The 18,372-nt window shown below is 34.3% G+C and overlaps 1 protein-coding gene across 1 annotated transcript in view; it reads right to left on the bottom strand.

Annotated features, from left to right (window-relative positions):
- The window catches only part of CEP170 (centrosomal protein 170), a 135,544-nt gene that overhangs the window by 19,855 nt on the left and 97,317 nt on the right, over positions 1–18,372 (bottom strand). The window contains exons 12-14 of the mRNA XM_068985944.1: positions 16,696–16,822; positions 12,282–14,117; positions 4,725–4,959 (exon numbers count right to left, since the gene is read on the bottom strand). Of these exons, the coding sequence (XP_068842045.1) occupies positions 4,725–4,959; positions 12,282–14,117; positions 16,696–16,822 (2,198 nt within the window). The remainder of the gene's footprint in view (positions 1–4,724; positions 4,960–12,281; positions 14,118–16,695; positions 16,823–18,372) is intronic.

Raw genomic sequence — 18,372 nt, 5'->3', positions numbered from 1 at the left:
CTTTGAAAAATATAAACTATCATTGTATTTTAAAATATTAAAAAATATAGGTATACTTATTTGAATTTCTCTAATAAAAATACTATATGTAAAAGATTCAGTAATAAAGCCTCTTTCCTCTTGACCGGAAGTGTCAGATGACTACTTTGCTGCTGCTGCTGCTGCTGCTAAGTCGCTTCAGTCGTGTCTGACTCTGTGCGATCCCATAGACGGCAGCCCACCAGGCTCCCCTGTCCCTGGGATTCTCCAGGCAAGAATACTGGAGTGGGTTGCCATTGGGGTCAATCAAATCAGGGAATAAGACTCATTAGGTAGGTGTTCTATGACACATTTATTTAATAATCATTTCAATATTAAAAATAGACTATTTATATATCAGAATTATTATTCTTAGGAAAAAAGAACATTTTAAAACAATGTTTGAAATGAAAATCTGAATGAAACTTTGGTTGAGATTCTTAGGTTTCCTATTAGTATAGGATAAGCCTTAATAAAATATTTTAGCATTACTTTGCCAACAAAGGTCCGTCTAGTCAAGGCTATGCTTTTTCCAATGGTCATGTATGGATGTGAGAGTTGGACTATAAAGAAAGCTGAGTGCCAAAGAATTGATGCTTTTGAACTGTGGTGTTGGAGAAGACTCTTGAGAGTCCCTTGGATTGCAAGGAGATCCAACCAGTCCATCCTAAAGGAGATCAGTCCTGGGTGTTCATTGGAAGGACTGATGTTGAAGCTGAAACTCCAATACTTTGGCCACCTGATGCGAAGAGCTGACTCCTTGGAAAAGACCCTGATGCTAGGAAAGATTGAGGGCAGGAGGAGAAGGGGACAAGAGATGATGAGATGGTTGGATGGCATCACTGACTCAAAGGACATGAGTTCGGGTAAACTCCCGGAGCTGATGATGGACAGGGAGGCCTGGCATGCTGCAGTTCATGGGGTCGCAAAGAGTCAGACACGACTGAGCGACTGAACTGAACTGAAGAATATAACATTGATTCTGAAACTCCAGTTATATCTGGAGTCTCATAAATTTTAATATTATCAAATATATAGAAAACTGAATGCTCATAATTAAGTTATAAATACAATGACGTTTGAGTATATACACACACCACTGTTTTCTCTGCACTCCACTTAAATATAACTAACATTTGATAGCTTACTATATGTCAAGCCCTAGGTTATGCACATGCCTTGGTCTGTCAACTCTTTCAAGGTGACACTATTGTTTTGTCCATTTTATACATAAAACTAGTGCACAGTTACTTACTTAACTTGTCTAGGGTCTTACAGACCACATGGCTGAACTGGGTTTGAATTGAGAAGGTCTGATCCCAGAGTCCATGATTTTGATCATTCAGCTATACTGAATCCTTATAATTTAGGTTATCCCTCAGAGTTCAACACTTCCTGGCAATGTCTATGATCACAGCTTCAATTATTTTCTTTTTGTCTGACTTCCAAAACGATGATTCTAGCTCTCATGAGCTTCCTATGCTGCAGAGCTATACTTCTTCACGTCTGTTCCAAAAGTACCTACCGATACCTAAGTCAGCATGCCTAAACAGAGCTTATCTTCCTTTTTGTCTTTTGTTTCTGAAGACATCCATTTGTAAGTCACCTTTACCAGTCACTCATGCTAAAAACTACATTCTGCTCATAGGAGTTCTTAACAATATTCATTTGAACAACCATGGAGTTATTCTGGCAATCGTCAAACTCTGTCAAATGGTACACGTCCATATCTCCATTTATACCGTCACTAACACTATCTTAACTTAGGCCTTCAATGCCTTGCACGTTAACTTCTAGAACAGATCACTAGTTAATCTCTAGGTTCTCTGCTCTCTCAAACAATTCTACAAATTGCCCTTAAGGGTAATCTTCTTTTAATATAGATCTTATCCTTTTCAAAAATCTGAAACATAAGTCATATATAAAATAATATGTACGCTTCTTAGCTGGCATTCAACGTCTCCTATTTTTTAGCTGGCTTAGGATTATCTTCAATTTGGTCATCCATTAACTATATACCTTTATATCTTAGACTCAGACAAACTTAACCCACCCCCTTTTTTTTTTCATGTTATTTCTTTTCTCTTTTCAACCTCCAGTAAATTCCTGTTGCAGACACCCTTTTAAAAATTATTTATTTATTTATTTATTTGGCTGTGTCAGGCCTTAGGTACAGCAAGCAGGTTCTTCCAGTTGCAGTGTTGGGATCTAGTTCCCTGACCAAGGATCAAACCCAGGCCCCCTGCACTGGAAGCATGGAGTCCTAGCCACTGGACTACCAGGGAAGTTCAAACTTCACCCTTTCTACAACCCTTCTACCACTCTGCCTGATAGCAGCTCATGCAACACCTTTGCTTCTTTCCTCTGACTCTGAACTCTCTGAGGACACTCATGTCTAAGTCATCTTTACACTTTACACTTCACTCATACGAGTAGCTTAGGAATTCTTTGTTGAGTGGATGGGAATTACATGTGGAGGGGGATTATACAATACATGAAAAAAACTTATGCAAACATAAACTTGATCCAAAACAAAACTGCAGAGGTGTAAAGGTGCTGGTTTAGTAATATAGCTCTAAAATCTAAGCAAAAAGAGTATGACAAAGCATAAAACATTTTGTAATCAACTAAAACCACTATTATGCTTTTCAAATTTCTTAAGTGAAAGTGGTAGCCAATTTACAGAAATAAAACATGTACTTCTCACATTCTATTTAGTTATTTGAAAATAAATTTCTGTACATTAAGAAAAGGTCAGTATTCTATAGGCACATTAAACATCAACATTAACTTTCTTTCCTCCTATACTTCCTATCCTCCCCTCTTACTTTTTTTAATATCTTAATAAACAAAAATAAAAATACTTTCTCTTCCTGTGAGATGTATGGGTGGAAAATATACCTTGAAAAATTAAATCCCAACAGCAAGTTTTATTAACATAATGCTACTAACAAACTGGAGGAAAAAGGCATAGAATCATTAGGTGTTAAATAGGCTAGCCTGAGAACACTACTATAGATAATAAAATATATACAGACAATATATACATTACAAGGGTAATAAAATACACATACTAACAAAATAAAACCAAGTGAAAATATAACAGACAGTTCTAAGTCACTTTCCCCTTTGTATCATAATTTTTTTCTGTTTAGGGACAGGGAAGTGGGTTTGGCCCAGAGAAGGTGTCCAGTGTTCTAGTTTAGGGTAGAGAGCTTAAGAGGCAAAGCCTCCTAAGAAAAAGTAGAACACTCTAGTTCCCTCGTGTACCCCTTGTGTTCATGTGGTGAGACTTCTCCATGGGGAGGAAAAAAAAATGAGACAAGAGCAAGGCCTGTTGTTGCCAGCTGTGCTCACAAGAAAAAAATGTAGTATCAAGATTGTCTCATTGCAGGAGTTTTGTGGGCCCATAATAATGCGTGGAGTGGCTTCCCAGGTGAGGCTAGTGGTAAAGAATCTGCCTGCCAATGCAGGACACATAAGAGATGCAGGTTTGATCCCTAGGTCGGGAAAGTCCCCTGGATGAGGGGAAGGCAATGCACTCCAGTATTCTTGCCTGGAGAATCCCATGGACAGAGAAGCCTGGTGGGCTACAGTCCATGCGGTTGCACAGAGTCGGACATGACTGAAGCAACTTAGCACAACACACAATAATGCATGGATCCCAAAGCACATACATGCCCATACTCTAATCAGAACTGGCTTACAATGCTTCAACAATTATTGTCATTTACATGGCCAAAAAGTAATGTTTAAGCAACACAATGAGATTAGAAGGGCATGTTCTGCAAGAACTAAAAGCAACCACAAGTGCATAGTCATTGAACAACAACAAAAAACTAAACAATAAACTAATAATCCAGGAAAAAAAGAAACAATTCACAGAAGTCCACAAAGTAAAAAAAGATAAACATCATAAAATCGACATAAAAAATTTTTAAGGAATTTATGAATTAATTTCTTTAATAAATGTTGTCAAGTATAAGAAAATTAGCACCTCTAACTAAAGGCAGAAGTAATTTTAGCATGTACACAGTGAAAATGTTTAGGTAACGTGGCATACTGCAGTAAAATTTAATAACTTACAAACTTACCAAAAAACCCTTAACTACTATAGCATATATTTGAATAGAGCCTCTATTTAATGGTCAACTGCAATGTTAGGGGTTAAAACTCACATCTGCAGCATGAATTTTACTTTTAATTATGTAATCTTAAGTTTATTATAAACATATTTAATATTCAAAATAATATTCTCATTTAATTATTAAAGGATTGTACTAACTCAATCTAATGAACTCATAAAAGTACAAGTAATAATCTGCCTACTCTAATTCTCCCTAGAGAACGTTAGCAACATCCCTAAGAAGTACATCTCTTTGGAAGGTAAAAAAATAAAAAATGTATCTGCACAATTCTCAATTATGTAGAGCTGATACTGACTACCTTTCAAAATTATATTAATTCATCAGCGTTTCTACCGGAAATAAGAAAGGAGAGTTTACCAAAATAAATTCTTTAATATGTAAGTAGCACTTGCATTAAAAAAAAAAAAGGGTAATGAGTAATACTATCAATAAAACTAAAGTTCTTAGTTCTCTGTGGATTTCATTTCTTGGTACAAACAAAGTAAAAGCTAAATTTATTATCAAGTTGAAACAGTAACAAATAATTTCAACTCTTAGAGATAACGGATTAAAACCAACCTGGCTATTTCTTCTCGATGGGCAGTCCAATCTCGGATGTAGTCTTCCTGTTCTTTTATCCGGTGTTTGAATGAAGAACTAGTAGGCATTGCTGACCCAGAGCTCTGCAATCGAGTCGTTTTCAGGGCTGGAGAAGTACGTAGACGGGTATGTTTAGGGGAATTACGGTTTGATCCAAATTCATCTTCTGAGGTGGAAGCATAATCAGTAGGAAAGCGCCTCCATCTTGAATTTACTAAATTAGTTTAATTATTAAAAAAAGAATTATTATGTTATCTTTTAAAAGAGAGAAAATAAAAATCATGATTTCAAAAACACCATGAGACCACACACAGCACAATTTTCAAAAACTGACATACACATAGTTTACAAAACCATTAAGTCTACTACTCCTTAAAGATAGAAACATCATACTTCGGTGAATTAAAAACAATGAAGAATTAAGAACAATAGAAAGATCACATTTTCTGTAGCATGGTGAGTAAACAAACATTCAGATGAAAAATTGACTAATGACAACTAAGCAAGCTCTATTCATAAATGTTTAACTCAGGTACTATTTAATTGCAAATATTTCTCATTTAAGTGACGTTATGGATTTTTTTTTTAATGACAGCAACAACAACAAAAAAAATAAAATAAGGGAAAAGATTTCCTCATGCCACATGGACTTTTCAACATGGAGATGGTAAAAACCCTCTTTTCCCAACAAACAAATATGCATAATTCCTACTGTGGAAATTATGCCTTTATGGCAGAAAAAAAAAAACATTACCTCTGTCATTCAACATCCTGTTATGCTATGATTGGAAAAAATCTTTTTACACGGTAAAAACACAACAAAGCATCTTCAGTACAACTCTGCTGCTTTGACATTGAAAGCATACAGGTGAAAATAGACAATGGCAATAAAACCTACAAGGAGTGAAAACCTACAAAGGTATTCTCACAACCATTAACATTTATGGCACAGGAGATACTGACAATAGTCACATTAAAGAAAGTGGTAATCACTTTCTTATTTAAGGTTAGTAAAGATTTTAAAAATGGTTTTGCAGACACATTTGAAAATCAGAAGACAAATTAATGTAGACAGATCGCTACTACTGTTAATAATTAAACATGCAAATAAAGCGTGAAGCATAAAGAGGTAAAAAATAGGGGAAAAATGGCTAATCTATGGAAAACTTCACAAGGGCAGGAATTATGCCTGCTTAATCCACTAACAGGTTCCTAGCATTTAGCAGTATGTGGCTAACAAATGTTTAATAAATGTTTGAATAAATGAATTAATTCCTAGATACTGACCATTTCCTTCCTCAAAATAGGAAAACCTAATAAAAAAGCACGAGACATTTTTGGCGGCTAAACCTTAGCTTTTGTTATAAGTTCCAACTGCTGTTACTATTAACAGCTTTCTTTATCTTTCTCTTTTATAAAACAGAAGCTGACTCTAGGCTGGGTATTGGTGAAGTCTAGAATTCCCTTATCCTACTCCACTTGAATTTTATGCCTTTCTTGTTTTTCTTTTCTTTCATAAACTTCATTTCTGCGTAAGGCTCTGTAAGGCTGAGTTGGCATTCAAATAAGATTGATAATCATTGTTCCCAGAACTGCTTTAAGAACAGAAAAATCTATAATCAGGACTATATCATAAATCAGTGCCTACCCATTTGTCTGGATCTAAACTCTTATTTGAGAGAATGAAAAAACAGGCCAAAACTTCACGGCTTTCTGTAAAAGTATATACAAACACATATATGGAACTCCAGGTAATTAATCAGTTTTTTTTGAAGGGGTTATTAAAAATAATTTCTGATTTTAACATTAGAAGATAATTTAACACAAATAATACTTTTACCATGGTGGAAATTTACTAATTTCTAGACATTTGAACTGACCTTGAGACTTGAAAACAGCTTTAGGAAAAGTTAAGGAACAAGAGTAAATAAGATTTTTTTTTTTTTAAAGAAACACAGCAAGGCAATTAGATATACAGCAAACAAATCTGTACCTTTTAATAAAGGTATTTCATTAAATGCTAAATGTTTTTTTTATTTTGCTACCCTAGAATATGATTCATAAAAGGAAATCCATAAATAAAAAAGATCTTTTGTTAGATTAAATTTCCTGATTTTTGACTTGAAAACTATGTAACCATACCTATAACTGAAAATTGGAGAGGAGACAAAACCAGTAACAAAGAGTTTTAACAAACTGCAGAAGGTATGAAAACAGGTATTATAGAACTCAGGTTGTTAATATGGAGGTAATTTAGAGAGAATGGCATTAATAACTGAGAGATTCCTTGAATGGCAGAGCACATGAAAGCAGAATGAGAAAGTGAGAAACAAGGCCTAAATGTCAGGTGACGTAAGTTACCAGGTGACAATATATTAGCTGAGCCCCGTTAGAATTTAAATTGTGCAATCTAAGTCTCCAGGTCAGAAAATCATTACCTTTTGGAGAAAAGGATAAAAGAAAAACTTCTTTTTCAAATGAAATTCATAAACTTTCCACCTGTTTTTTATAAGTCTATCTAGAATCCAGCAAAAACACTGAAGTTTCTAATAACTTTTAAAAGAGGAGAAGCAATATTGGAGCCAGGTGGGAGGTACACTATCATGGGTGTAAGCTGAGCTCAAGGATAGGGGAGACAGCCAATATTTTGGAATAACTGTTAACTAAAATGTAACCTTTAAAATTGCATAAAAAATGAAAAAAATAATATAAGGAAGGAGAGAAGGAAAATATAAAATAGATAGGACATGGCAGAAAATAAAAATATGATTAGTAAGTCTTCAAATAACTAAAGGTTATCTCTACCAGTGGAAAGTATATCATACATGGTGTGCTATGAAGCAAAGCTTAATTTAATCTCTGAATGAAAAATGAGACAGGAAATAATGACTATTGGTGAAAAAGGGACTGTGAATGGGAGTTAAAGCCAGGACCTCTAACCTATTATTTGTCAAAGAAGTTCTCTCAATACCTTTGTGTTCTTAATCTTTGCTTCCAAACTATAGCAGCAATATATTTTATCTGAAGAAAAAATCCCTGTAATCTAACTAGCTTTTGTAGAGGAAACCTCAAGTAAAAATGTTTTTAACTTTCCCCAGTGCCTACTTATTTCACAGAATTTTAGAATAAAATGATTTTGGACATGAGCTAGTTTAAATTCTTCAATCTATACATAAAAATTGGGCCCAGAAAGGTCCTGTGACTTGCTTAAATCAAACTTTAAGAGATCTACTGACTCTCAGAGTGCAAAGCTCATTCCAATTGTTTTAAAATTAAATAAATATTTTACTTAAAAAAATTTCAAGTTAGACTAATTAAAAAAAAAAAGACATCCTAGAATTCTCATAGAATGATTGTTTTATGATTTTTACAGGGCTGAAAATTTTTTTTACTTTCTTCTTGAATTTTACACTGCTTAGATAAAATTATTTAGAGAATCAAATGTAACTTTATATTATTAGGCTCATTTGATTATACTGGTACTAATAAGGCATTTCAGATAAATGTTTAAATTGAAAATCTGTGTTGAAGGTATCTAAAATGCCAATCTCTAAGAAGCTTCTTGGGCTGATGAGGTGCTGGACAGCACATATAATAAAACGAGAAAAAGTTCTAAGATGGGCTTAATTATTTTGTAGCTAACCTGAAAATTATTCTAGTTATGTTAGTTAAACAGGCTCATTTTAGCTATAAAATTATACAACACTCCCTCTTGTGGAAGTAATAAACTACTACATTCATCAAGAAAATATAATATTCATGATGTCTAAATAATTTAAAAGGGGAAAAAGAGTTATTAGGATCATTTATCTGGGAGTGCTTTGATTTCTTTTACTCTTAACCAAAACTTTGCTGACATCAAAACACATCATTATCTACGGATGTAACAAATAAATTTCAGAAGACAAACACTACATTTTTATACCTAGATAAAAATATTTTTGTGGGAAATTAAGCCACAAACATGTTAATATGTATGAGCATGTAACAATAAGATCATGGTGTTCTGTACTGGTCTTTGACTTGAGAAGAAATTAACTCAACCCACACATGTCCAAGAGTTAACATCATCATCTATAAATTTTGAGGATTAGAATAAAAATGGGAAAGCAAAGAGTCTAAAAAAACTTTAAGGATGTTAACATGATTTTTGAAAATTTTAGAATGTATACTTAAAACATAATGAAAACCAACTGCCTTACTTTGATAGTTCAGGGTGAAAGTGAAAATCAGTCACACAGTTGTGTTCAACTATTTGCAATCCCATGGACTGTAGCCTGCCCAGCTCCTCTGTCCATGAAATTCTCCAGTCAAGAATACTGCAGTGGGTTGTCATTTGCTTCTCCAGTGGATCTTCCTGACCAAGGGATCAATACAGGTCTCCTGTACTGCAGGCAGATTCTTTACCTACTGAGCCATTGGGGAAGCCTTACTTTGGTAATTCAGGGTACTTAGTTTTAAATATATCTTATTAAAATAAATCTGGATATTTTAATATAACTTCATATTGAAGGATCATTGAAAAAAATTTTGAAGGGCTGGGTGGAGGGGTGGACTAAACTCCTAAAATCATATTACATCAGAATTAAAGAAGCATAGAAGAAATCTTAATATTAATTTTGCCAAATACGAGATTTCCATTCTATTTTTATCATATTCATTTCTTGGAAAAGCTTTTCCTAACACAGACTAAAATATATAATTTGAAGCTTTACAGAATTATTTTTATGTATTATAGTTTGGATAATTTCACAGGTTCCAGGGTCAGGCATTTTTAAGATTTTTAAAAGTTTGTAGTATGCTTAGCAACACTGACAAGGATGGTTTCACATTCTTTTAAATATTTCAAAAGCTAGGAATTTTTATTTCCTTTCTCCATTTAAGATTTATAATTGTATTATGTAGAAATGTTGTAATTACTATTTACCACATGTAACTATTTTAGTATGTTACCACTGACTGAAAGATCCATGTCACTGTCCTAGAATATAAAACTGGAAATAGGCATCTTAAAAGAATCTGAATATATAATCCAGGACCACAACGTGGCTTTAGGCTCAAAAAGGTGGGCGAGAGAACATGAACTTGGTAAAACGTCATAATTAAAAGATTATAGTGAATAATACCAAAATATTTATATTGTATATTGGTTGTATATATACTCTTGATAATAATCCAATAGTTTAGCTGTCCTCTGGAAGTCTGCATGTAAGTGGAGTCTGTTTCTCAGAGCTAGACTGATTGTGGTAGAAAAATCAATAGGCTGGGAATTAAATGCCTTGGATTCACAACCTGTTCTTGATATATCTATGTGACCAGGCAGGTTATTCCATCTCTTGGCTTTAGTTCTCTAAACTGAATAACCCTTCAAACTATTAAATTCAATGATGTTAATTATTTAATATACTGCTAGTAAGTTTGAAGAAGGCCAAAGTCACATACCTCAATTTGCCCTAGGAAATTTCATTAAGTAATTCAAGGTACTTTTTGGACACAGAAAGATGCATGTTTATCAAGTTCTGTATTCAAAGAAGAAGAAAACAAAATATAGGCTAAAATATAGAATTTGAAGACATATTTAAAGACATACATACACATATATATAAGGACATATATATTATATATATATATATATATATATAGCATCTTATAGCTGTTTCTTAGACTTACTAGAAATAATCATTTGGTTTGCATCTCAAATAAGTCCCTCTGTTAAACATTGAGAATAAAATCAGATTACTCATGTGTTAAGAGCTAGACAACTAGTATAGAAGGAAAAGTTATCAAGAGTTTCATGCTACACGGTAATGTGCAACTTATGTTAAGACAGGAGAGCACGTAGACGTTTTCATGTACTTAAATAGACTTGTGGTGAGGAAACAAGCACTGTGGCAGAAGAAACCGAATCAGAGTACACACGGCAGAATGCAGCACAAAGGAAATGTGAACTGAAGAAGCAGAGCCACGTGGAACACCAGGTAACAGTGGGTTAGCATAAATCAAGTGAGAGTAGTTTTAAATACTTGGCAACAGACCCATTATCCACCAACCAAAGTCTGAAGTGTAGAAACAAGGAGAACAGGAGTAATAAAGGAAATATCACCTATTCTTTTGGAATCTAGACTTTATGTTATCTGTCCTCAGCTACACCCATGATGATTACCATCACCTCACCCACAGACCAGGAGATGGGAATGTGAATGGAGTGGAGGAAAGAAGCCGTGAAGAGAGTAGGAACAGAAAATGAAAAAAATAACACATGCAAAGTACCACTGGTTTGGGGTTTTGTAGGCTGAATTGTGACAGAAGTAAAAAGTTTAAAAGAAAAGACTGCATACCAACTTTCCCTTTACTCTTCACTCAAGATTTAGGGCTCACTTAGGTAACCGACAAAAATGAATCTTTAAGTCCTTTAACAGCTGGTTTCCCCTCAACTGTCCTTTTTCAGCCACACCCACGGGAGGCTGATTATGAAGCAATAAGACCACGTTTACAGGATACACACAAATATGTGTCTTCCTACTCTTTGGTCACACACGTATTCTCACGGGCTACAACTCTGAAAATGAAGTATATACACAGATGAATATGACTGAGGCAGTTAATTCTGGTGGGAAGAAAGTAGCCTTTGTAATGATCACAATCAGTGACAGCTAATTACTACAGTTAAATGACAGGATGGCACATTATGAGGTAATGCCCATAACCAGTTAAATTTCTATAGCCCGATTTTGCCCATGTGCTTAGTGACTGTCTCACAAATCCATCTTCTTCCACTGAAATAAATTCAAGTATTAGTTTCCGCCCACCCCAATCATAAATTGATTTAACTTAATAAAAATTAGACGTTTCAAAATAAACAGGAAAAGAGTAAAACTCATTTTTCATTTAGTTCTGAAAGGAGCAACAAAAAGTATACTACTGTTCTTCAGATTCACAAGAACTTAGAATTATGTTAGGATATTTAAAAGTTGAACATGTTTTCAGAAGCACAATATTCATTTTTATTATACAGACCAGATAATTCCTAATCTAATTCTGACACACAAAACAAAATATCTCACCAAGCAGACAATTAAAATTCTCAAATTGATTCAATATACTTCAAATTTTGAATTCACTATTTTGTACCAGGACTTTAAATGGAAGTGTATATAACTTCTGAATTTTCCTCCTGGTGGCCCAGAAGGTAAAGAATCTACCTGTATTGCAGGAGACCCGAGTTTGATCCCTGGGTCAGGAAATCCCCTGGAGAAGGGAACGGCAACCCACTCCAGTATTCTTGCCTGGAGAATTCTATGGATAGAGCAGCCTGGTGGGCTACAGTCCATGGGATCGCAGAGAGTTGGACACAACTGAGTATGACACTTTCACTTCACTTTCAAGCTAACTAAGGTGACTTTTTAAGGAACAAAACCCTCTACAGTATGATCTTTCTGCTGAAAATTTTGGGAATCGACACTAACAATTTTTCAAAGAAGAAGTCCCAAAACATAAAAGAAATACACTAATATAAAAAGTCTGGATCCAATTTACCTGAAGGAGAGCCATGTGCTGAGGTCATACTTTTGACCTTGGAGTCGGATAGTCGAGAGATACTGTTAGCTCTAATTCTAGGAGAAAATTTATCTGAAGGTACTAATCTGGCTCCACTTCTAATGATGGCTTCTGCGGTCCGTGAAGAGGCACTACTTCTAGAGATCGTTGCTTCAGAGTCACTGCGAGCCGATAATGAGCCAAGCCTTGTTCTACGAGGCTGAGCCAACAAATCAATCCTAGAAATGTTACGCCTTCCTGTGGGAGGTTTGGATGTCGAACTTGTTGTGGACACTTCAGAAGCAACAGATGCTTTGTCAGCATCAGCAAGTTCACTGTCCGAAGCTTCACCGAGTCGGGCTCTGCGCAAGAGGGAAGTCCTGGTGGGTCGTGGCCTTGGGAGAGTGGTGGATTTACTGGACGAACCAGGTGCTCCAGGAGAAGTCTTGGATTTAGTTACTTTACTTCCTTCTAGTTTGGAATGTGCGTGCTCATCAGTTGAGGTAAGTGGAGTCCTTCCATGAGATTTACAAGAGTAAGTTTCCTGGTCAGATGACATAACATCAGAGATGGCCGAGTGAGGTACACTAGAGGTTTGGTCATCATCTGTTAAATCTACTGAAGGCTGCCTTATTCTTCCACTGGACTGCACAAATTTACGACCCTCTGCCCGAGAACCTATATCTGCAGAACGACTTTTTGTTTTTTTTTCAATTTTCTCCCTAGCACCCGAAGATGACGACTTTGTAACATCTTTGGAAGGAGAACCTGTGGAACACCTATCTTTATAAAGACTAGTGAAACTCTTTCGCTTTTGGGTTGACTTTCTTTCAGTCTCTCCAGTAACCAGACTGATGGTACTAGCTGTGTCCACATCAGATTCGGGTGAAATGGAGTTGTCTCTGTTATAACTGGGAGTATCTGGGCCTTCATCAGTTTTAGTATCTTCACGCAGTTTAGCTTCTAGAAAAGCCATTACTGCTTCTGTGTCTTTTAGAATAAGGGTTGTGTCCATACTAGAATCAGTATCCATAGAATCACTTCTTTCTCTTATTCTGCTGGCTGTTGTTAATGCTAAGGAAGGGGGTGTTGATAAAGGCTGTTTATTTATATGGGGGATAAGTTCTATGGGTATGTTGGGGCTAGGTTTTTCTATAGTGAAGCTTCCTTGTCGCACTAACGACTTGGAGGATTCCTTCTTGTCTCCTCCCTTTGAGGTCTGACTTTTCAGAATTTCCTCAGCTTTTCTTCTCTTACCCTCGTTTGGTATTGCTCTTTCTCCTTTGCCTGCAGAAAGTCCTGGAATTTTTTCTTGAGGCTGTGACTCCTGCTTAAAAGACTCCTCCCTACATCTATCTATCTGACCCGCAATGTTTTTTGAAGAAGATAATTTAGTAGGTGTCCACTGTGCCTGTTCCTTTTGTTCTTGTTGCTGGATTTTAGCTAATGTTTGCTTTACCAAAGAAGCTTCCTTATCAGTTTCACTTTTCTCTTTCCCAGAGTAAGAGCTGCCTAAGTGAAGCAGGGCTTTACTATCTCCACCATTTTTAAGAGTCTCACCATTTACCGCCCTGTTCATCTTACTCAAGGCTCTGTCAGTGTCTTGTTTATCTTTCTGGTATACCTGTGCAGGTGCTTCTTTCTCCTGAAGCTCCGTGTCTTGCTTTTCTCCTATCTCTGACCTCTGTGCTATAACCTTTGTTCTGGAGCTCTCAAGAGACTTTTCTTCACTTGGAAGCTGGGGAAGGGTTCGTCTCCTTCTCTCTCCCTGACTAGCCAAGGAAGCTGCTGAGCCAGTACTTCTCAGTGAAATGCCAGATTCACTGATGTCTGTATCTGTAAAAGAAAACAACAAAAAAGGAACTTACTGGGGCAAAAATGTGAAAATAAAACAAATGTCATATTACCTTAGATTCTGAAGTTAAGAAGTGGCTTAAGTATAAAGTAAAACTTTGAAGAAATAAGCCAACATTTTGACAGTATAATTGAAAAAGAAAATGCAACACTGAGATGCACAAATAGCTATATTACTAACAGGAGTCAAGAGAGCAAATTTTATGAGATGAAAATTAGGGTCATCTTACCCTGTATGCAAGACAGGAAAAACGACACAGCTGTGTATAACGGACTTTTGGACTCAGAGGGAGAGGGAGAGGGTGGGATGATTTGGGAGAATGGCATTCTATCATGTATACTATCATGTAAGAATTGAATCACCAGTCTATGTCTGACGCAGGATACAGCATGCTTGGGGCTGGTGCATGGGGATGACCCACTGAGATGTTATGGGGAGGGAGGTGGGAGGGGGGTTCATGTTTGGGAACACATGTAAGAATTAAAGATTAAAAAAAAAAATAATAAATAAAATAAATAAAATAAAATTAAAATTAAAAATAAAAAAAAAAGAAAATTAGGGTCATCTTATCTTAAACCTACATCTGTTGCTCTCTTTTTCTTTTAATGTCATTAATGGAAGAGAAGTTCACATTCTTGCTTTTGTGACTTGTCCCATCTGTGAAATTTCACTCACAAAAAATGGACTCTGCATAGTATATATAGAAGTGTAGAAATAATGTCTAATAAACAGTTTATATGCTATACTTTGAACTACATAGTAAAGAATAATAATATACCTAAATTTTAATGAGCATCATTATCTACTGAAACAATGACAAGTCTGGATTTCCTACTAAAACAGAAAATGTAGAACTTTAACAATGTTTTCTCTTTATTTTTTTTAAACAATGTTTTCTAAAAGAAAAAATTCAAAGTTAATTAAAAGATTTTTAACAATTGTAAGAAAGGAAAAAGGTGACAGGACTTGTCATAATTTCACAAACTGAGTTATTTTTAAATTATGATCTTCTGGTATATTAAAGCCTCAAACTGAGAAGTTGATGGGAAAATATATAACTTCAATGTTTCCATGTGAGAAACTTTGAGAATATTACTTAAGGAGTACTTTCCTGTTTATAAATAAAACATATTTCTGAGAAAAGGGATCTTTTTAGGGAAATATAAATTGACATATAAAGCATTTAAATCTTTTGGGTATAAGTGGAAAAAAGATACTAGATATAGCTTCTGTGGTCATCCCTTTATAATTCTAAAATTTTAGCATCTAAATTTCATAGCTATACTATGGCTATAACGAAGAAAAATACTTAATAACTTACTAATGTAACTTTAATTTAGCAAATGATCATGTTATTTGGTTATGTCTTATCTCCACAGTACTACTTGAAGCACTAAACTTATTTAGTTATAGCTATTTTATCTTTTTGTACTTTTCTAGCATTTCTCACACTGTCTTGGCTCGTAACACACACTCAACAAGTATTTGACAAGAACATTTTAAGTAGATTTATCAGCTTATCTAAGTAAGCTCATTTAGAACATGATGAAACAGGAATAAAATAATGGAAGCCAAGTATTATTAATTTTTATAACAAGGGTAGAATTTTGCTTTCCACAGCTAATAATACTTTTATAATGATTCTTTATAAATTTCTCTAGCCTGACTTGCTTTTTTGTTCCCCAAACAGTAATCAGTTTAGGTGAACCAATCTGAAAATCATGCTATCTTTCCAAAGATTTTTGGTAATATTAAAAATTACTTCTAATTTTTATGACAAATCATACAGCTTTTCTAGTACACTGCTGTGTACCTTGCTCAAATAGTTGCTGACTAATGTTTACAAAATTCCTAAAAAGATTTTTGGTTGCCACAATAAACACAAAATAAATTTCTATTTCAACTTCCAGCGATAACACATCTAAGAAAATAGATTAAAAAACCACATACAAATTCTCCTGAGGGTTTTATTTTTTAATGAAGAATGTAATGAACTGAATCTAATAATAAAATCATTAAAAGGCATCATAATTTTTGTTTTTTCAAAGAGATTCTATATTTCAGTTCACAGAAATATAGTAAAAAGGTAGCAATAAAAATCATCTTATACATTTGCAAAAGATGTATTTAGTAAATTAAGTTGTATTACATAAATTTTCTTCATTGAACATATGGAAAAAAGTGGCATTTAAATATTTGATGTGTTAGTGAATGAGAGAGTCTGGAACTATATTAGTCTTACTTTTAAATTTTCACATGTATATATGTTATATACATACAGTCACATATAAGTTTTTGTGAGTATACACACACACACACACACACACACACACACACACATACATGCTTCATCTACAAATTACCTCTATTTCCAGTTAGGGTTATATTAATGACATCTGCAGTTTTAGTGAAAATAAAATCTATATATAGTAGCTTGAGACTATGTGAATATATTTATTTAGGTTTAATTCACTTCTCACTACACAGACTTAGCTTATAGTATTTTAAAAACTGATGTATGGTTCACAAAAGAAAAAAAAAAAGAAGGAAAGAAAATACCATGCTCTAAAGGAACAGGTACAGACAACTCCATTATTCTTTCTTCTTGATCATGCCTTGTATGATTGGCAGCCAAACTAGCCCATTGTGAAACCCAACGCTTGTTTCCAGACAAAGATGTACCTTCCTAAAGGAGAGAAATAAAAGAATGAAATGCTAGTCTGTCAAGTCTGTTCTCATGTTCAGAGAATTTCATTTAGTCATTAAATTCCCTTTAACATATCATATAAAGCAATATTTAAACCTCACATTGATATATTATCATTTGTTATATTTCCTTATATATAAAGATTTTCTAGGGCATCTCTTTTAACTACAAAATTATTACTGTGAATGTAGTAAAATTTTCTGTACTTATTAAGTATTAACAATGGTACTAAAATAAACTCTTAGAGCCTAAAATTTACTGCTGCTAAATAAACTCAAGTGTACTACAATAGCTTCATGGCTACCACAGAAAAGTTAGTTCTACTCCATTCTATAGAACAGAAAGTCTAAGACCTATTTCTAAGTTGTTCTTCGGTCCTTTAAATGATTCCATAAATCAGACTGGTTCCACACTCTCAGGGCATATTAAAATCTACCAGGTCATGTCTTCAGGGATTTCAAATACAAGCCCAAAGCTTTAGGCTTCTTTCTACAATACTCAGTATTTTCAGAAGAAGCTAGAAATCACTCAAATCTTTAAGAATTTTTGTATAACCAGTCTGAACATAGACCTCTCCCATCTAGATCTGTCTTTAAGGCAAATGATTAGTCAAGTGTGAAACAGAATTTAATTCATGATATGGTTCCACATATATGGATTATATATTGGTAATTCTTAAGCCCAGGTCAGTCTATGTATTTAAGATGGAAGATATAGGTGTATAGAAAAAAATGTTTCCTCACTAGAAACTTAAGTCAATGCTCAGTACTGAATCTGTAATAATAACTAAGAATTGGAAAGCTCTGATCAAATTTTATTCTGAATTATTTCAGAAAGCATTTTATTAAAAGTGTCAAATGACAGTCTAAAAACTGATAAATATTTCATAAGACTATATACTATATGATTTCAAAAACAATGGATTAAAATAGTAAGTTGCATACAAGTGACGTACATACAATAAAGCCTAAAGATACCAAAGCCTGCTGAATCTCTGAATTCTTGCCAAGATTTTGTGGGAGTTGTTCACAGTTCTGAGACTGAAGGAGGTACCAGAGCCATTCACATCATTCTAGGAATACCCACAACAGAATGGGTTTCAAAGACACACATTTATGTAGACCCATTCTGTGAAGACTGTTCTAATGGCTAGTTTAGGTAGTTCCTTCAAAGGCAGGTACATACTTGGGCTATATATAAATTTACTTGGCATGGGCTGAGGGGATAAAGAGGAGAAGAGAGAGTCCAACAAGTTCACAGTCACCAGCACCCTTTCTAAATTAATCAGAATACCAAAACACTGCTTTGAGTAAGTATCACTTGCTTTCAATAAGTAAATTAAGCATCTTGACAAATATCAAAATAAAATTGTTTTGACAGGTTTCAGGAAATAGCAGACCATAAAGGGAAAAATTTTATATTAATAAGCAAATATATATCTGAATTTAGTTGACTATAAAGAATACATTTCACACAAATACTTCATTTATATTTTTTTATTTATACCTTAGGATTTAATTTATATTTAA

The sequence above is a fragment of the Capricornis sumatraensis genome, chromosome 14, assembly GCF_032405125.1.
Source record: "Capricornis sumatraensis isolate serow.1 chromosome 14, serow.2, whole genome shotgun sequence".
In the NCBI taxonomy this organism is placed as follows: domain Eukaryota; kingdom Metazoa; phylum Chordata; class Mammalia; order Artiodactyla; family Bovidae; genus Capricornis; species Capricornis sumatraensis.
Note: the sequence above shows the minus strand (reverse complement) of the source record. Positions and strands in the feature narration are given on the sequence as shown.